Source organism: Brachyhypopomus gauderio, chromosome 21 (assembly GCF_052324685.1).
Source record: "Brachyhypopomus gauderio isolate BG-103 chromosome 21, BGAUD_0.2, whole genome shotgun sequence".
NCBI lineage: Eukaryota > Metazoa > Chordata > Actinopteri > Gymnotiformes > Hypopomidae > Brachyhypopomus > Brachyhypopomus gauderio.
Genome location: NC_135231.1, coordinates 854,123 through 869,656, shown reverse-complemented (window position 1 = coordinate 869,656; position 15,534 = coordinate 854,123). Strand labels below are relative to the sequence as shown.

The window sequence follows — 15,534 nt, the reverse complement described above, 5'->3', positions numbered from 1 at the left end:
GTCATATAAAAGGAAACATGGTCAATATATGAGGGAACTGTGATCCAAAGAACTTATAACTGGTCTAGGACTTCAGGCTAGGCCCATTCACACCCTACGGTAATTACGGATACGGACCCTTTCGTCCGGTTCCGGAGGTCGTTTCATCCGTCAGTGGGTCCGTTGCCAGAGCGCTTACGAATCCGTAGTAACGGAGCAATATAAACCGCAAATCAGGGGGCAGTAGAGAGTCAGAAGCATCGGGCGTACACCAATTCGGGAAAATCAATGAAGAAGAGTACTGGACTTTAAAAAATGACGCTCGAGTTAGAAGAGAAACTTTGCGAGTTGGTTAGAGGCTACATTCTGCTACGGTGCCAGGTCATCGCGATAAACAGCGATGCAAAAACAGCTGGGAGGAGATTGCTGGTGCGCTGGTGCCGGAAATTTGACTATACTGCCCTCTAGAGGATGTATTAAAAAAAATCATAACAACGTTGGAAACGGAAAGAGGTATAGTGGCCCCCTACGGAGGCTACGTTTGGTACGGACGGACGAAATTCGTCCGTGTCCGGAGGTATAAAGCAGGCTCATTCACACCCTACGGTAATTACGGATACGGACCCTTTCGTCCGGTTCCGGAGGTCGTTTCATCCGTCAGTGGGTCCGTTGCCAGAGCGCTTACGAATCCGTAGTAACGGAGCAATATAAACCGCAAATCAGGGGGCAGTAGAGAGTCAGAAGCATCGGGCGTACACCAATTCGGGAAAATCAATGAAGAAGAGTACTGGACTTTAAAAAATGACGCTCGAGTTAGAAGAGAAACTTTGCGAGTTGGTTAGAGGCTACATTCTGCTACGGTGCCAGGTCATCGCGATAAACAGCGATGCAAAAACAGCTGGGAGGAGATTGCTGGTGCGCTGGTGCCGGAAATTTGACTATACTGCCCTCTAGAGGATGTATTAAAAAAAATCATAACAACGTTGGAAACGGAAAGAGGTATAGTGGCCCCCTACGGAGGGTACGTTTGGTACGGACGGACGAAATTCGTCCGTGTCCGGAGGTATAAAGCAGGCTGGCTGCCTGCTTTATACCTCCGGACACGGACGAATTTCGTCCGTCCGTACCAAACGTAGCCTCCGTAGGGGGCCACTATACCTCTTTCCGTTTCCAACGTTGTTATGATTTTTTTAAATACATCCTCTAGAGGGCAGTATAGTCAAATTTCCGGCACCAGCGCACCAGCAATCTCCTCCCAGCTGTTTTTGCATCGCTGTTTATCGCGATGACCTGGCACCGTAGCAGAATGTAGCCTCTAACCAACTCGCAAAGTTTCTCTTCTAACTCGAGCGTCATTTTTTAAAGTCCAGTACTCTTCTTCATTGATTTTCCCGAATTGGTGTACGTTCGATGCTTCTGACTCTCTACTGCCCCCTGATTTGCGGTTTATATTGCTCCGTTACTACGGATTCGTAAGCGCTCTGGCAACGGACCCACTGACGGATGAAACGACCTCCGGAACCGGACGAAAGGGTCCGTATCCGTAATTACCGTAGGGTGTGAATGGGCCTTAAAGAGCCCTGTATATTTAACATAAACACAAATTTAGCCCTTGACTTACTTATTTCCAAGGGTGGAAAGTAACTAATTACATTTACTCACATTAATGTAATTGAATACTTTTTATGAGTAATTTGTAATTTTCTGAGTAGTTTTTGAAATATGTAATTTTTACTTTTACTTGAGTACATTTTGACCCAAGTAGTTTTACTTCACTACATTTGAACGCCCTCACATTACTGAGTAAAAAAATATTGATGGTGAAAAATTAAATGCGGGCAGAAATTTAAACTTCTGAGTCCCAGAACTGAAGGCCAATTGCGTGGCCTTGCCTAGCGCGCACCCTTTCCATTGTCTCATAATCAGGTCTTAATCTAGTCTAATCTTAATCTTAACCTTTTTTTCCAAAAGGATGAGATTGTTCTATCTTTAAATCTTCTATCTATCAGGTTCTGTGGGATCCTGTGGACATTTCATTGTGAAAAGTGGAATCCTGCGGGCACTGTATTTTGAATAGTTGGATCCTGTGAGCGTTTTAAATAGTGGAATCCTGTGCGCATTTTGTTTTATTTTGAGATGAGGGATCCTGTCTTCATTTTATATTTTATTTTGAGTTGTGGCAACCTGTGGGCATTTTATTGTGAATAGTGGGATCCGGTGGGCACTGTATTTTGAATAGTTGGATCCTGTGAGCGCTTACTTTTAAATTGTGGGATTCTATGAGCATTTTTAAATTTTTGATGTGGGATCCTGTGGGCATTTTATTGTGAGTAGTGGAATCCTGTTGCATTTTAGTTTGATTTGTGGCATCATGTGGACACTTAATTTAATAATTTGTCATTTAAATTTCTTTATTCTTATCATAGTGTTGTCCGTTGGACAATAGGACTAAAAATTGTTTGCACTTTATGGTACAGGTTGTGACTGTCCTTGTGCTGTGAGGAATTATGTTCCTGAGCCCAGCTGATCTTTTTGCAAGTGTGGATGTGCACTTTGAAATCGATTAAAACAACTTGTGCTGAATTTGGTTCATGATTAATCCATGCATTAAATAACAAAGTAACTAAGTAACTTTTACTCAAATTACATTTCAAATGAAGTAATTTTGAACGTTTACTCGAGTAAATTGTGAGAAGGGTAATTTTACTTTTACTCTGAGTAGATTTTAGGCAAAGTAATGATACTTTTACTCAATTACAATTTTTCAGTACTCTTTCCACCTCTGCTTATTTCCAGCACATATTATAGAATTCCAGAGATTATAACTTACTCTGAAATTGGAAATGTCAAGATGACTGGTCCATCTCTGTCTGAGGTATCATACACGTACAGCAAACAAAGACACTAATGATGGAACATAGCTGTTCTTTGGGAGTTTGATGAAAGCTGAACATTACATTTAAAAGAACATCATTTTAGGCATGTGTTGAACATGTTTTATTTCTGTGAATTCCAACTTGGCTTAATTATTTAGCTGAATTCCGATTCTGAACATAAAGTACTCTAGAGATTTAATGTGCTGTTCACGTAGACTGTTTAATGTATTTTGAAAGACTTTTAGGCACAAATGCAGAAACATCTGGAGTGGATTTGCAAAGAGGAATTTGTGGACAAATTAATACAGCAGCAAAACTGAAAAACTGTTTGACTCAGTGGCAGTGAGAACTCCTGGAAGGTCACTGTTTAACTCCCAAGGGAAAATTTATACTTTGCATACTTGTTTTGGAATAGTTAAGAAGCATTTTGAGGTTGACATCGATTGTGTCCCATCATGTATGGTTAGGTGTGACTGAGTTGATGAAGGTCAAAAACACTGACAATAGATGTACACACTGAACTGCTGTCCTGCTGTGGAGGACACGCTTCATTCTTTCTTGGTCAGAAATGCAGAGGATGATTTTTAATGGCCCCCTGGCCAAAACAGTTTGGAGTTTGGATTAGTTCCACATACTGCACAATCCTGCTGCTGCAGGCAACAAAAAAGGTCAAAGCTCAAGACCACAGACGTGACAAACATTTCTAGGTAAGATCTGGAGTTGTAGGATCTGTTATAAAAATCCTCATCTTTTTACCAGTGACTTTAGTGACACTGGAAGGGTACCAAAGACTATAAATGACTAAAATCTCATGGTGAATTACTTGTGTATTAGCAGCAGAGCATTTTGATAAAACACCTTAACACTTAATGCTCCTTTAAATATATTGTCAGCTGATCAGTGGTCAGTTGCAATGAGCTTTATAATCTTTGTAGGTACAGCTGAGCTGCCTCTCAGTGTGACCTATAATGTTTATTTCCGAACCATGGGTGGCACACACTGACGTCCAGTAAAACACACTAATGAGGCTTTCAGCAGGTAAAACAGATGGTCTTTACAAATCCAGCTATTCTTCAGTGACTCCCAAGGGTAAATATTTTTCCACTGTCAAAATAACTTACGTACTTAACTTAAGTACTAGAACAGCTAGGTCAAAATAACTTACGTACTTAACTTAAGTACTAGAACAGCTAGGTCAAAATAACTTATGTACTTAACTTAAGTACTAGAACAGCTAGGTCAAAATAACTTACGTACTTAAGTACTAGAACAGCTAGGTCAAAATAACTTACGTACTTCAAATCAAATCAAATCAAATTTTATTTATATAGCGCTTTTTACAACAGTTGTTGTCACAAAGCAGCTTTACAAGTGCCGAGTCCTAGCCCCCAGTGAGCAAGCCAAAGGCGACAGTGGCAAGGAAAAACTCCCTAGTTTTTGCATGAGGAAGAAACCTTGAGAGGAACCAAGACTCAGGGGGGGAGCCCATTCTCCTCTGGCCGACACCGATCACCATGACAACAACAACAATTTAGACAGAATGTAGACAGAATGTAAAAGATGCAATAATGTCCATTTAGACAGAATATAAAAGATGTAATAATGTCCATCATGGTGTAGGCATCCGGTTAGGCAGGAGGTGGCCGGCCCAGGATGGATCGCTTGTCTCTCCTCATCTCATTATTCCTCAAGCAGGCGGGCAGCCATGTGGAGAAATGAAACAGGGAAAATTAGCTCTGTATGAGGACATGTACAGGACAGGTAAAATTATAAACATTTCTGGAGTGTGGCAGCAACTCCGGCACTAAGTTAAATTATTACAGCCTAGCTAAAAAAGGCAGAACCAGAAGGTAACATAGGCTTGGGGGCATTCTGAGACAATGGCATCCGTCCACTGCACTGTCAACAAACTTGAGTGACCACGAGCAGTGACAGGATGACAGCACCAGCACCCCAAACTTAACTTAAGTACTAGAACAGCTAGGTCAAAATAACTTACGTACTTAACTTAAGTACTAGAACAGCTAGGTCAAAATAACTTACGTACTTAACTTAAGTACTAGAACAGCTAGGTCAAAATGATCAGATCTGCTGCATAATCACTTTCTTTGGGTAAAACAGTAAGTTTGCCGCCTTTTGATAATTTTAGAATTAAGGCATTGATTGTGTCCAGACCGGCACAGTGAATATAACTATTAGGACACTGCTCTTGATTATTCCTCATACTCAGCCATTAATATGGTGATATGTGCATGTATGATTAATTTGTATTCAGCAGGTTTGACTAAGCTAAAGTTGATACAGATGGGACTTTCCCAGTGGAAATCTTTCCTGCTTTTAGTCAAATATGCCAGGGTAGAGAAACATGTTTGCATAAATCTGCTTGTGACGCATGCTGAAAAACAATTGTTAGATTTGTACTTAGTGCTGTGTATACCTTTAGGCATTTAAGATTCCAGGTGTTGCCCAGTCTTGAAGGAATGGTGCAGGAAGTCCTAGCTCCACTCAGGAAGGAGTCAGAGGCGAATATCTGGACCAGCCTGTGGATACAGATGCTGCACCAGACCTCCTCAGCCCTTCAGACTGGAGTGTTACTGGTGAAGCCTCAGACGCTGTTGGTATCATGGGTCATGATGACGAGGACATCAAAGCATCCTCGTCTTTCCGTTGTTAACAACACGGCTGCATTGCATGCTCTACTGCCGTGAAAGAACTCGTTGGTTGCTGCAGCTAAAATTGAGCCGGTGGTCTTGACTGATAATGGAAACGGGACTTGCGATGTTGTCTGCTCTCCTTACACAGATGGCACGCTCCTTACACACTTAATACAGTGCACTGATGAGGATGTATTTAGAGTGAAGTTGAAGGCCAAATATGTGTTGATCAATACACTAAAGAAGCTAAATAGGTTTAGAATGCTTTTTTTCTGGAAAATCCCTAGAAAACCCCAGTATGTAACATATGCTAAGATTAAATAAAATGTAAAACAAAGACTTTTAAAAAATTCCCTACAGATGATATGACTGGTATGAAGGTGAAGATATTAGCACCATGAGAGTCGGGATTTGTACCTACAGTTCTCAGATCATTAACAAGCAGTGCAGCACAACAGCAAACGCCTAAAGCCATGATTGCACCAAATGGTATGTGTGGCTGTGGGGTGTGGCCTAGCGCTGTTTACAGGGTGGAGACACAGCCCAGGTGACTACAATTGGTTGCACCTGGCTGACTAAAATTGGTTGCACCTGTATGTGGTTAACCTACTCGGAGAGACGTTCTTTTGAAAATGAGTCAATAATTACAGTTACACAACAGGACATACATTACTGGCCTTTTTTGGGAAAATCAGTTATTTCCTTTATCTTATTAGCTATTCTACCAGGTTTATTTTTTTTTTAATCACTTTACAGACCTACTGGGTTTGTAGTGTTTCCCACAGATTAAACTACACATGTAAAATTACACAGGGGTAAGTTCACAAAACATTTTTTTCACAAATGCAGCAAAACAGCAATTCCAGAATCTGTGGCTAATATATGTTGTTGGCCAAAAACAGAGCTTTCAATATACCAAGTGTGTGTTTTTGACGGGGGAGATGTAAACTGAAAACAAATTAAGTATTATATCGCGATCGATCGAGTTACTAACGCGTCAAGTATAAACCTAGCTTTAGACGTAACAGTCTCAGCAAGAGCAACATCTGTTAAAATAAGTGGTGGGACGGCATCAAAAATATATTAACAAAATAAAATATTTTAACACCTGTTTAAAATAAGTCATGCCATGGTCAGCCTGGTGATTAGAAGATCTAGATCCAGTATAATGGCATGAAAATCATATCTAGATCCAGTATAAGGGCATGGATATCAGATCTAGATCCAGTATAATGGCATGAATATCATATCTAGATCCAGTATAAGTGCATGGATATCAGATCTAGATCCAGTATAATGGCATGAATATCATATCTAGATCCAGTATAAGGGCATGGATATCATCTAGATCCAGTATAATGGCATGGATGTCATACCTAGATTCAGTATAATGGTATGGATATCAGATCTAGATCCAGTATAAGGGCATGGATATCCGATCTAGATCCAGTATAAGGGCATGGATATCATACCTAGATTCAGTATAAGGGCATGGATATCAGATCTAGATCCAGTGTAAGGGCATGGATATCAGATCTAGATCCAGTATAAGAGCATGGATATCAGATCTAGATCCAGTGTAAGGGCATGGATATCAGATCTAGATCCAGTATAAGGGCATGGATATCAGTGGTAGCCAGAGCCGGAGTGGCTAATCGGGAGATTCGGGAGGATTCCCGATGGGCCGGCTCATGTCAATCTCTAGTTTGGGCCGATTGGGAGGGAAAAATAATTTTGGGCCGTATTTGGGCATGAAACTCCCGGGCTGAAATAGTGGCCCACTCCGGCCCTGGTGGTAGCCCATTAAAAGCTGAGCTCACAGGTAAGAAAATGCCATCAACTTTTAGAAGGCCAAACCTACTTGCAGCCTAATGAAAACTGTACCACAGACAGTGTAGAGCAGAGCTATTCAACGGCCCGCGGGCCAGAACACCGGCCCTTTAATGAATTTGTACCAGCCCGCGGCCCATATCCCTATTAAATAATAATAAATATTTGATAAACCGCCGTAAAAATACATAACATTTCATTTGCAACATTTTACGACACTGTGTCGAAATTTACGTTCAAATTTACGTTCGGTAATTTACGTCCAGTCAACAAATTACGTCGTCACCTCCTCCCCCCCCCCCCCCCCCCCCTCCCACGTCAATGTACGGTGTAGTGTTTGCTTCAATTTTACATCCACTATGACAGTATTGGTGAAGGTCTGAAAATTGTCTGGCCCACAGGTCAGAGCTCTCTGCCAAATCTGGCCCGCAGAAAAATATAGTTGAATAGCCCTGGTGTAGAGGATGACACATGTTTAGTAAGTGGTTTAGAGGTGCATATGCTACAACAGTCAAAGAGTAGATAAGATCCTAAGGTCATCATGTGGCATTTGACATTCACACTGATGAGTAGATCTCGTTTCTAGGACCTTTAAGACCCAGGAACTCACAGTATATCTGTTAAATGTTCTTCACTAGTGTTCTTATCACCATATTCATTTACAAAAAGATTTTCTTAATGTTTTTTTTTGAGTGTCATAAGAACAGCACTTTGAACTACCAGTGCATTTGAATGGATTAAGACAATAAAAGTGAAATGTGGATGAGGGTTTATAATATTTCTCTCCACGAAGCCCCTTTCTGTGCAGAGTTGGACTAATGAGAAACAGCATAAGTCACTACCAGGAGCCACTCGTGATGAGAAACAGGAGAGGAATCCATCTTGGAGCTCACGACACCAGGTCGAGCACAAGCTTGAACACACACATCATTCTACGCTCGCCTTATTGCCACAGTAGTAGTATCCGGTTATCACACAGAAGGGAGCCTTAATTTACAGGGAGCGATACTGAGGCGATGTTTGATGTTTAATTTTTGATGAAGTATGCACTTTTTCAGGAACTGCTGCAGAGATCATGACTGCTCCCACAGACAGGAAGTCCTTTTTAGTGTAGTGTGTACCTGAGGAGATGGTGGCGCCATACAGCAGAATCTTTAATCTAGTATTTCTCAGTTCTACTTCTGAAGTATTTCAGTATCTTATGTCTTAATGAGTATTGACCAAATGCCATATATACACCTTGTGTTCTACATGTCTATATAGTGCAGTGCAGTAGGTTTGCATAGACACAGGACACTTTGAACATCATCAGTTTTGCAAGCTATATGCTTATAGGAAGTGAAACTACTGAAACTATGCTGGGTGGAATTTGGAGAGAATTTCTGCAGAATATATTGATATGGTGTAATTTAACATGGTTTAAGATTTTAAGATTTTAAGACAAAGTAGCTGGTTCCACATAATTATTTGTACATTGACACACCAAATATTGCTTATAAAAAGATATCAAATTATATGTTTGTGAATGTATCTGATTGCTTAACATTGCTTAAATGTTAAACAAAAAAAGATGGTGAGGTCTAAGCATTTTTTCAACTCAACTGTTTTGAACTAATCAATGAAAATGTGTTTCTGTGAGGACAACACCAAAGACCACAGCACACATTCATCAATGCTTCATGTCATTGCTTGACATCATGGTTGACATGTGGAACATGCAGAAGGATGAGACAAAGGTGTTGGTATGATAGCCACATGAAAATGTTAACCAAGTGATGTAGGACTGCTGATAACAGCTCAAACTGATCTAAAACAAATCCGTCTGGGAAAAATACAGAAGTAAGTAGAAACTGCATTTCTGTGCAGTGAGCTGTGATGGCTTAGTTACCTTGAAAATGTAATCCAATGATTACTCCTTTTAAAAGTAACTTAGTTACGTTACTGATTACTTGATTTTAAAAGTAACTACGTTAGATTACAAGTTACTTTAGTAGTTACATTCAGCAGCAAAATTAATTTCTTTTACTTTCTCACTTTATTTTATTTTAAGTGCATTTTTAACAGTAACAATGTATTGACGCAGGTTCAGTAACCAAGGCAGAAACTGCTGAGGAGGGAAACTTTATTGATAACGCAACCCTGGCACACGCAGGCCAGTAAAGCGTTATATTACTCTTACCCAGTGTTGGGAACGTTACTTTAAAAAAGTAATTAGTTATAGTTACTCACTACTTGTTAAAAAAAGTAACTGAGTTAGTAACTGAATTACTCTATAATAAAAGTAACTCGTTACCAGGGAAAGTAACTATTTGCATTACAGTAAAAAAGTTATATGCCAATGAATGAGGATTTTTTGAAAAAGCAGTTTTCACAGTCAGTTGAAATTAGTAGATCAGAAAGGTGTTTAACTTTTGATATTTATTGCACATCAACAGACCAGTGCAGGATAAAATCCTTTAAAATCCCAAATCTTTGTAAAAAAAAAAAAAAAAAGCAAAAGTTACACTATAGAAAGTGCATTTACATCTATCAAATTAAATTAAATTATCTCAACCTGAGTCAACTGGTTTGTTCACAACAGAAGTAAACTTAACAATAAAACCTCTATTCTTAATGAAATAAATCAAATACCCAGTCTGGTAGACATTCAGGAACATCAAGTATTTTCTTAAATAATGTTTATATCGCCACCTTGAAAATGCAAATTTTTTTTCGGCTTGCTCCTGACTCGCCATTTTTTGCCTCTTTTCCGTTTGTGTCGTGTCACTGGTGTGCTTCGGCACACGTGTAAAAACACTGGCTCTGATTGGCTACCATTCGCTGCCTTAGCCAATCGCTTACTGACTTGTTAAGTTAAACAGGTGTTACACAACTGTGACCTATCAAGATCTGTTACTCCTCACTAGCCTGGGCAGGGGTCCGCTCACATTACTGTTAGTATATCAATATATAGTAACGCATCGCTTTTAATGACCAGTAACGTCAACGGCGTTGTAACGACAGGAATAGTAATTAATTATATTATCCCGTTACTGACAAAATGACGCCGTTACCTGTTATTTTTAACGTTATTCGCAACACTGCTCGAGACCGAAAAAAAGTGGTAAGATTACAGTAACGTGTTACTTAGTTAATTTTTCATCTAGGTAGTAAGGTAGGTAGTAAGGTAATTTACTTTTTTTGCAGTGAAAGATTTAAACATTTTCCTTTTATTTGCTTTGCTTTTATTAGATTTTTTTGTTTTATTCATTACACTGCACAATATTTTATGCTAAATATATATACTGATCTTTGTGAGAAACTATACTCTTTTTTCCTTGTGTTCTTTAAAATGGAAGGCTCTTTGCATGTTTTGATCCCATGATCCAAAAAACTGGGTTATTTGTATTGATTAGTCTGACAACCCTCCCCCATAGTGCTTCACACTCTACAGTCTAATCTGACTGCTACTGCTCACATTCTCATAATAGATCTGGGGTCTTAAAAATTTCTGTTCCGTTTCCTTTACATAGCACAAGTCTGACCGGGGCGTTTCATCAACTGAACTTTGTTTTACTGCCTGTGATCTCACTGGCTGCAGACAGATGTATAGCAGCCATGGATCCGGATGTGATGAAGTTATTTTCCATCGCTGTCGGGACGCTGGCTGTTCCTCTTTTACTCTTCATGGCATCGTTTCTGATGTGGCCTTCATCCCTCATCAGAGTTTATTACTGGTAAATAAACTTACTGCACATTCTGTGGTGCATTTATTCAAGATTCAAGATATTTTGTATATATCACTGCATCCATTCCACACCGTATGTGCCCAGGTACTGGAGGGGTACCCTCGGAGTCAAAGTGCGTTATGCTGACTGTGGAGGGTATCGTTTCTGTTACTCCCACAGAGGAAGGCCTGGCTTCAGGCCTTCCATACTCTTGCTGCATGGCTTCTCTGAGCACAAAGACTCATGGCTGTCCATGCTTAAGGTGCGTAATACATGCACGCTTAAAGTGATTCATCACTGCACTGCAGTCCACGGTATAAAAGACCATGGAAATGGGGGAATAACATATTGCATCTTATTTCTGCACAGTACCTTCCAAAACATCTCCACCTTCTCTCTGTGGACATGCCAGGACACGAGGGAACCACACGCACCAATGTAGAAGACTATTCAATCCAAGGTCAGGTTAGGAGAATACGACAGGTAGGCAAGTTTGCATTTGTATTATTGCTACAGCTTGCATACCAAAATGACGTGATTTTTTTTCCTCTTAATTTTGACTCTTAATGCATCAGGGTCCTAGAGGTGCAGGATTGCATTCCCAGCACTTAATTTTAACTGCATGCAATCTATGAATTTCTCTTCTAAGTTTGTAGAAACTGTTCGACTGAACAGGAAGCCATTTCATCTGGTGGGCACATCTATGGGTGGGAGTGTAGCAGGAGTGTATGCAGCCTGCTATCCCTCTGACCTCTGTAGTTTGACGCTCATCTGTCCCACTGGTTAGTCTATCCCAACTTTATTAAATAAAATGTAATACATGAAATGTAATAAGATTATAATACATATGACCTGCATAGAGCATTTACCCTCATTTTGCAAATTTTCTGTGAATATATAACACTTAAATAACCCTCATGTGTTACATGTACATATCCCATCACTCGAGGTCTAAAGTGTCCTGGCGAGACCACGTTTGACAGCCAGCTGTGTGAGCTGGAGCGTAGTGCATTCGCCCTGCGTGTCCCCCTCATCCCATCCACACCAGAGGAGATGCGTCACATGCTCCATCTCTGCTCCCATGGACGCCTGAAAGTTCCCTATCAGGTCTGTGCTACATTGATTGTCAAAGGTTTTTCCATGTGTTTGCTTTGAGTTTTTAATTTGTGTGTTTGTGTGCATATGGGTGTGCGTGTGTGTGTGTGTGTGTATTTGCTTGTTGGCTTAGGTTTCATATTTAATTAAGTTTGTTTTGAATTCCCAAAGTGTCCAGAGATGTACATTGTGTGATTCTCTGTAATATTTTCAGATTCTCCAGGGGTTAGTGGATATACGGATTCCACACAATGGTTTTTATCATGAAGGTCAGTGTAAACACACTGCTGACTCTACTAAAGATGTGTTTTTTGGTCTTTCTTTGCATATTTACAACAACTTTCAAGTTATACAGATACCTTTAAATATTCTGTAGTTTTCATGGAGATTAATGGGCAGAAGTCAAAATACACCTTACATGAACATCTGCACCTGATAACTACCCCATTACAAGTCATCTGGGGTAAGCAGGACCAGGTATGAGTGAATAGCAAATGTATTAGCAACAAAATAAGGAAGACACACATTTATACAAACAAACCACACAGCCTGTGTATTACGTGTAGGTTGTGCATGTGTCTGGGGCATCGGTGCTTGCTGAAACTGTGCCAGGTTGTCGTGTGGATCTGTTGGAGAACTGCGGCCATTCTGTGGCACTGGAACAACCGAGGCACACCGCCCAACTCATCCTAGAGTTTATGTCTCCCAGCAGAAAAAGGGTGGTGTCATAAACCAGAAGAGATTCTGAATAGACTTTGGAACTTGCAAATATTTTACTTATTTAAATATTTATCTCTTCATGTGTTGCTTCTTATTTCATTATGATGGTCTGCTGCTCAAGTCAAGACAGTAAAATTATAGCCTGTAAATAATATAAATTTGCCCTTTGCTCATTGTTACTAAAATAGCATTTTAAATATAGTGTGACTAGTTCCACATTTGTGTATCATCATGTGTACTCAAGAAAATACCCTACTTAGGATATGTGGCACGTTATACAACATGTGATAACTCTGTGATAACATTGTCTGTGTTGGTGGTGTCCTTTTGTTTCATTTATTTCTTGGTTTTAAGTTTTAATATTCTTCAATAAAGATATTTGGGCCCCCAATCAGTTCATTTAAATAGTTTTTTGCATCACGTGACATGACTGCTCCGCTCGCCCGTGTTCTGCAGTACTGGTTTCATCCCAGACTTGACCCGCATGCTAACGCATTGCTGCAATGCATTGTTAGTCCTGGACATCAATTCATTATTTTTCATTGAAGAACCAAACATTGGATGTCGGTAAGATAACGGTAACTTGGTTTATTTAATATCCGCATGACTGTACGGGACAGTGTGTTCCTTTCATTCATTTATTTCGTGGACATTTCCACGACTGCAGGAGGAAAGTAACGTTAGCTTTAATTACAGCTGCTAGTACTAGCCACCCCTAACAGGCCCCACCAATTGCCGTGGCTAACAGTGCTAACTAGCTACTAATGTAAACGCATTATTGAGCAGGATGGAAATGTTCTTGTCTGTGCTCCAATTACAGTTAAATTAAGTATGGCCAGTTAACATACAAAACATCACCCTCCAAACGTGTGTAGTTATGTTTGCACTCTGCATGGCCGCTGTTTACTAAAATAGCTAGCGTTAGCCAGCTAGCTTCCGTCGTAGCTTAATATGGTTTGCAGGCTATGAAGGGTGCATTATATAGTGCGTTATAAAAACACTTATTTTTGTTGTACTCTCCGTTTCCTGAATTGTTTTTGCATCATAAAAATAATCACTCTGGTTGAATGTTGTTAATGTATGTGATTTTAATTGTTCAGTATTGTAATGTATCGTCTATCCATTTGCAGATTTACCAGAGTGAATTACCTCGATTGCCTGAACTTTTCCTCTGCCAGACCGGTCTAGATATTCTTATCAAATGGATAATGGAGACTGGGGGCATAGGGTAAGTTTTTTAAAAGTCTGAAATGTTTTATATACTTTCATCTTTTTTAAAGACTTACATAAATTGCTCAGTTGTTTTTGAGGCAGCATCCCATGTCTTATCATGTTTTATAGATGACTCACCCAATTACCTTAAATGTTGGAGGTCACCTCTACACCACCTCAATCTCAACTCTTCAGCGGTACCCAGACTCAATGCTGGGGGCCATGTTCCGTGGTGACTTCCCTACCACACGAGATGCTCAAGGCAACTACTTCATCGACCGAGACGGAACCCTGTTCCGGTACATATTGAACTTCCTGCGTACTTCTGAGCTCACTCTACCAGGTGACTTCATGGAGACGGATCTCCTACGTAAAGAAGCTGACTTCTATCAGATAGAGCCTCTAATACAATGCCTCAATGACCCGAAACCACTGTACCCCGTGGACACTTTTGAACAAGTAGTGGAGCTCTCTAGTACTCGCAAACTCTCAAAGTACTCAAACCCAGTAGCTGTTATCATCACACAGCTGACCATAACGACTAAGGTCCACTCCCTGCTGGAGGGAATCTCCAACAACTTTACTAAGTGGAACAAACACATGATGGACACAAGAGACTGCCAAGTGTCCTTCACCTTCGGACCATGTGACTACCATCAAGAGGTGTCTCTCAGGGTTCACCTCATGGACTACATCACCAAACAGGGTTTCACAATCCGGAATACACGGGTTCACCACATGAGTGAGCGTGCCAACGAGAACACAGTGGAGCATCACTGGACTTTCTGCAGGCTGGCTTACAAAGTAGAAGATTAAGACGAGAGTTACAACTGATACATTTCACATATGGCTGCTGCTAATGTCAGTGCTATAAGCTGTGTATATTTCATTGTTTGTTGTGTGACCAAATTCATTCATGAGGGAGAGTGGAAAGGAAGTCAATGTAAAGAGGGTCATCAAGCAACTCGTTGGATTCTAGAACGGTTTTGTTTAGCCAGGGTCACTCTATGTAATGCAAAAAAAACTAGGACAAGTTTAAATCATATGTCTTTTAGAGGATTCTTAAACTCCCAGAACCATACAACGAACACCTTTTTGGTACAAATGGAGTTTAAAAATGGTTTAGTCAATCATGTAGCAAAAAGAAACCACAGCCAGTCCAAATATTCTTCAAAACATTGTGCACTATGTGCAACATCAAGGTGTTGATATGATGCATGTTTTTAACGTATACATGAAGTATTAAAATTTCAATATGTCAAAATGGAAATCCTGTTTCCTCACATCATCCTTCCCTTAAACAAGCGACATGTAGTCTACAACAGGAGGGTACTAGCACAGTCTAAATAAATAAAAACATTATTTGTAATGTATGTGCAACATTTTGGTCTGTGTGTAGTCCCTTGGACGTCTTATGTGAGCATTTATTTAATAACTTGAAGCAACCAAGCATTTCCATAC

General features: G+C 40.1%; 2 protein-coding genes across 4 annotated transcripts; both read left to right on the top strand.

Moving 5' to 3' along the window:
- The first annotated feature begins 10,784 nt into the window (after positions 1-10,784).
- Positions 10,785-13,035, top strand: abhd6b (abhydrolase domain containing 6, acylglycerol lipase b). Of its 2 annotated transcripts, none has more exons than XM_076983981.1 (8): positions 10,785-11,055; positions 11,152-11,308; positions 11,416-11,529; positions 11,696-11,828; positions 11,996-12,153; positions 12,356-12,410; positions 12,518-12,618; positions 12,708-13,035. In XM_076983981.1, exons 1-8 carry the CDS (start codon positions 10,937-10,939, stop codon positions 12,870-12,872), a joined length of 1,002 nt encoding a protein of 333 aa, XP_076840096.1. In that variant the 5' UTR covers positions 10,785-10,936; the 3' UTR covers positions 12,873-13,035. The 2 variants fall into 2 exon arrangements, with proteins under 2 accessions (XP_076840096.1, XP_076840097.1); XM_076983982.1 differs by having other exon boundaries at positions 12,518-12,604; positions 12,708-12,866.
- Positions 13,036-13,275: 240 nt separating this feature from the next.
- On the top strand, positions 13,276-15,431 carry kctd6b (potassium channel tetramerization domain containing 6b). 2 transcript variants are annotated; one of them, XM_076983983.1, is made up of 3 exons: positions 13,276-13,428; positions 13,992-14,089; positions 14,203-15,431. In XM_076983983.1, the coding sequence occupies exons 2-3, from the start codon at positions 14,063-14,065 to the stop codon at positions 14,887-14,889; spliced, it is 714 nt and encodes a 237-aa protein (XP_076840098.1). In that variant the 5' UTR covers positions 13,276-13,428; positions 13,992-14,062; the 3' UTR covers positions 14,890-15,431. The 2 variants fall into 2 exon arrangements, with proteins under 2 accessions (XP_076840098.1, XP_076840099.1); XM_076983984.1 differs by having other exon boundaries at positions 13,290-13,439.
- The last annotated feature ends 103 nt before the right edge of the window (positions 15,432-15,534 follow it).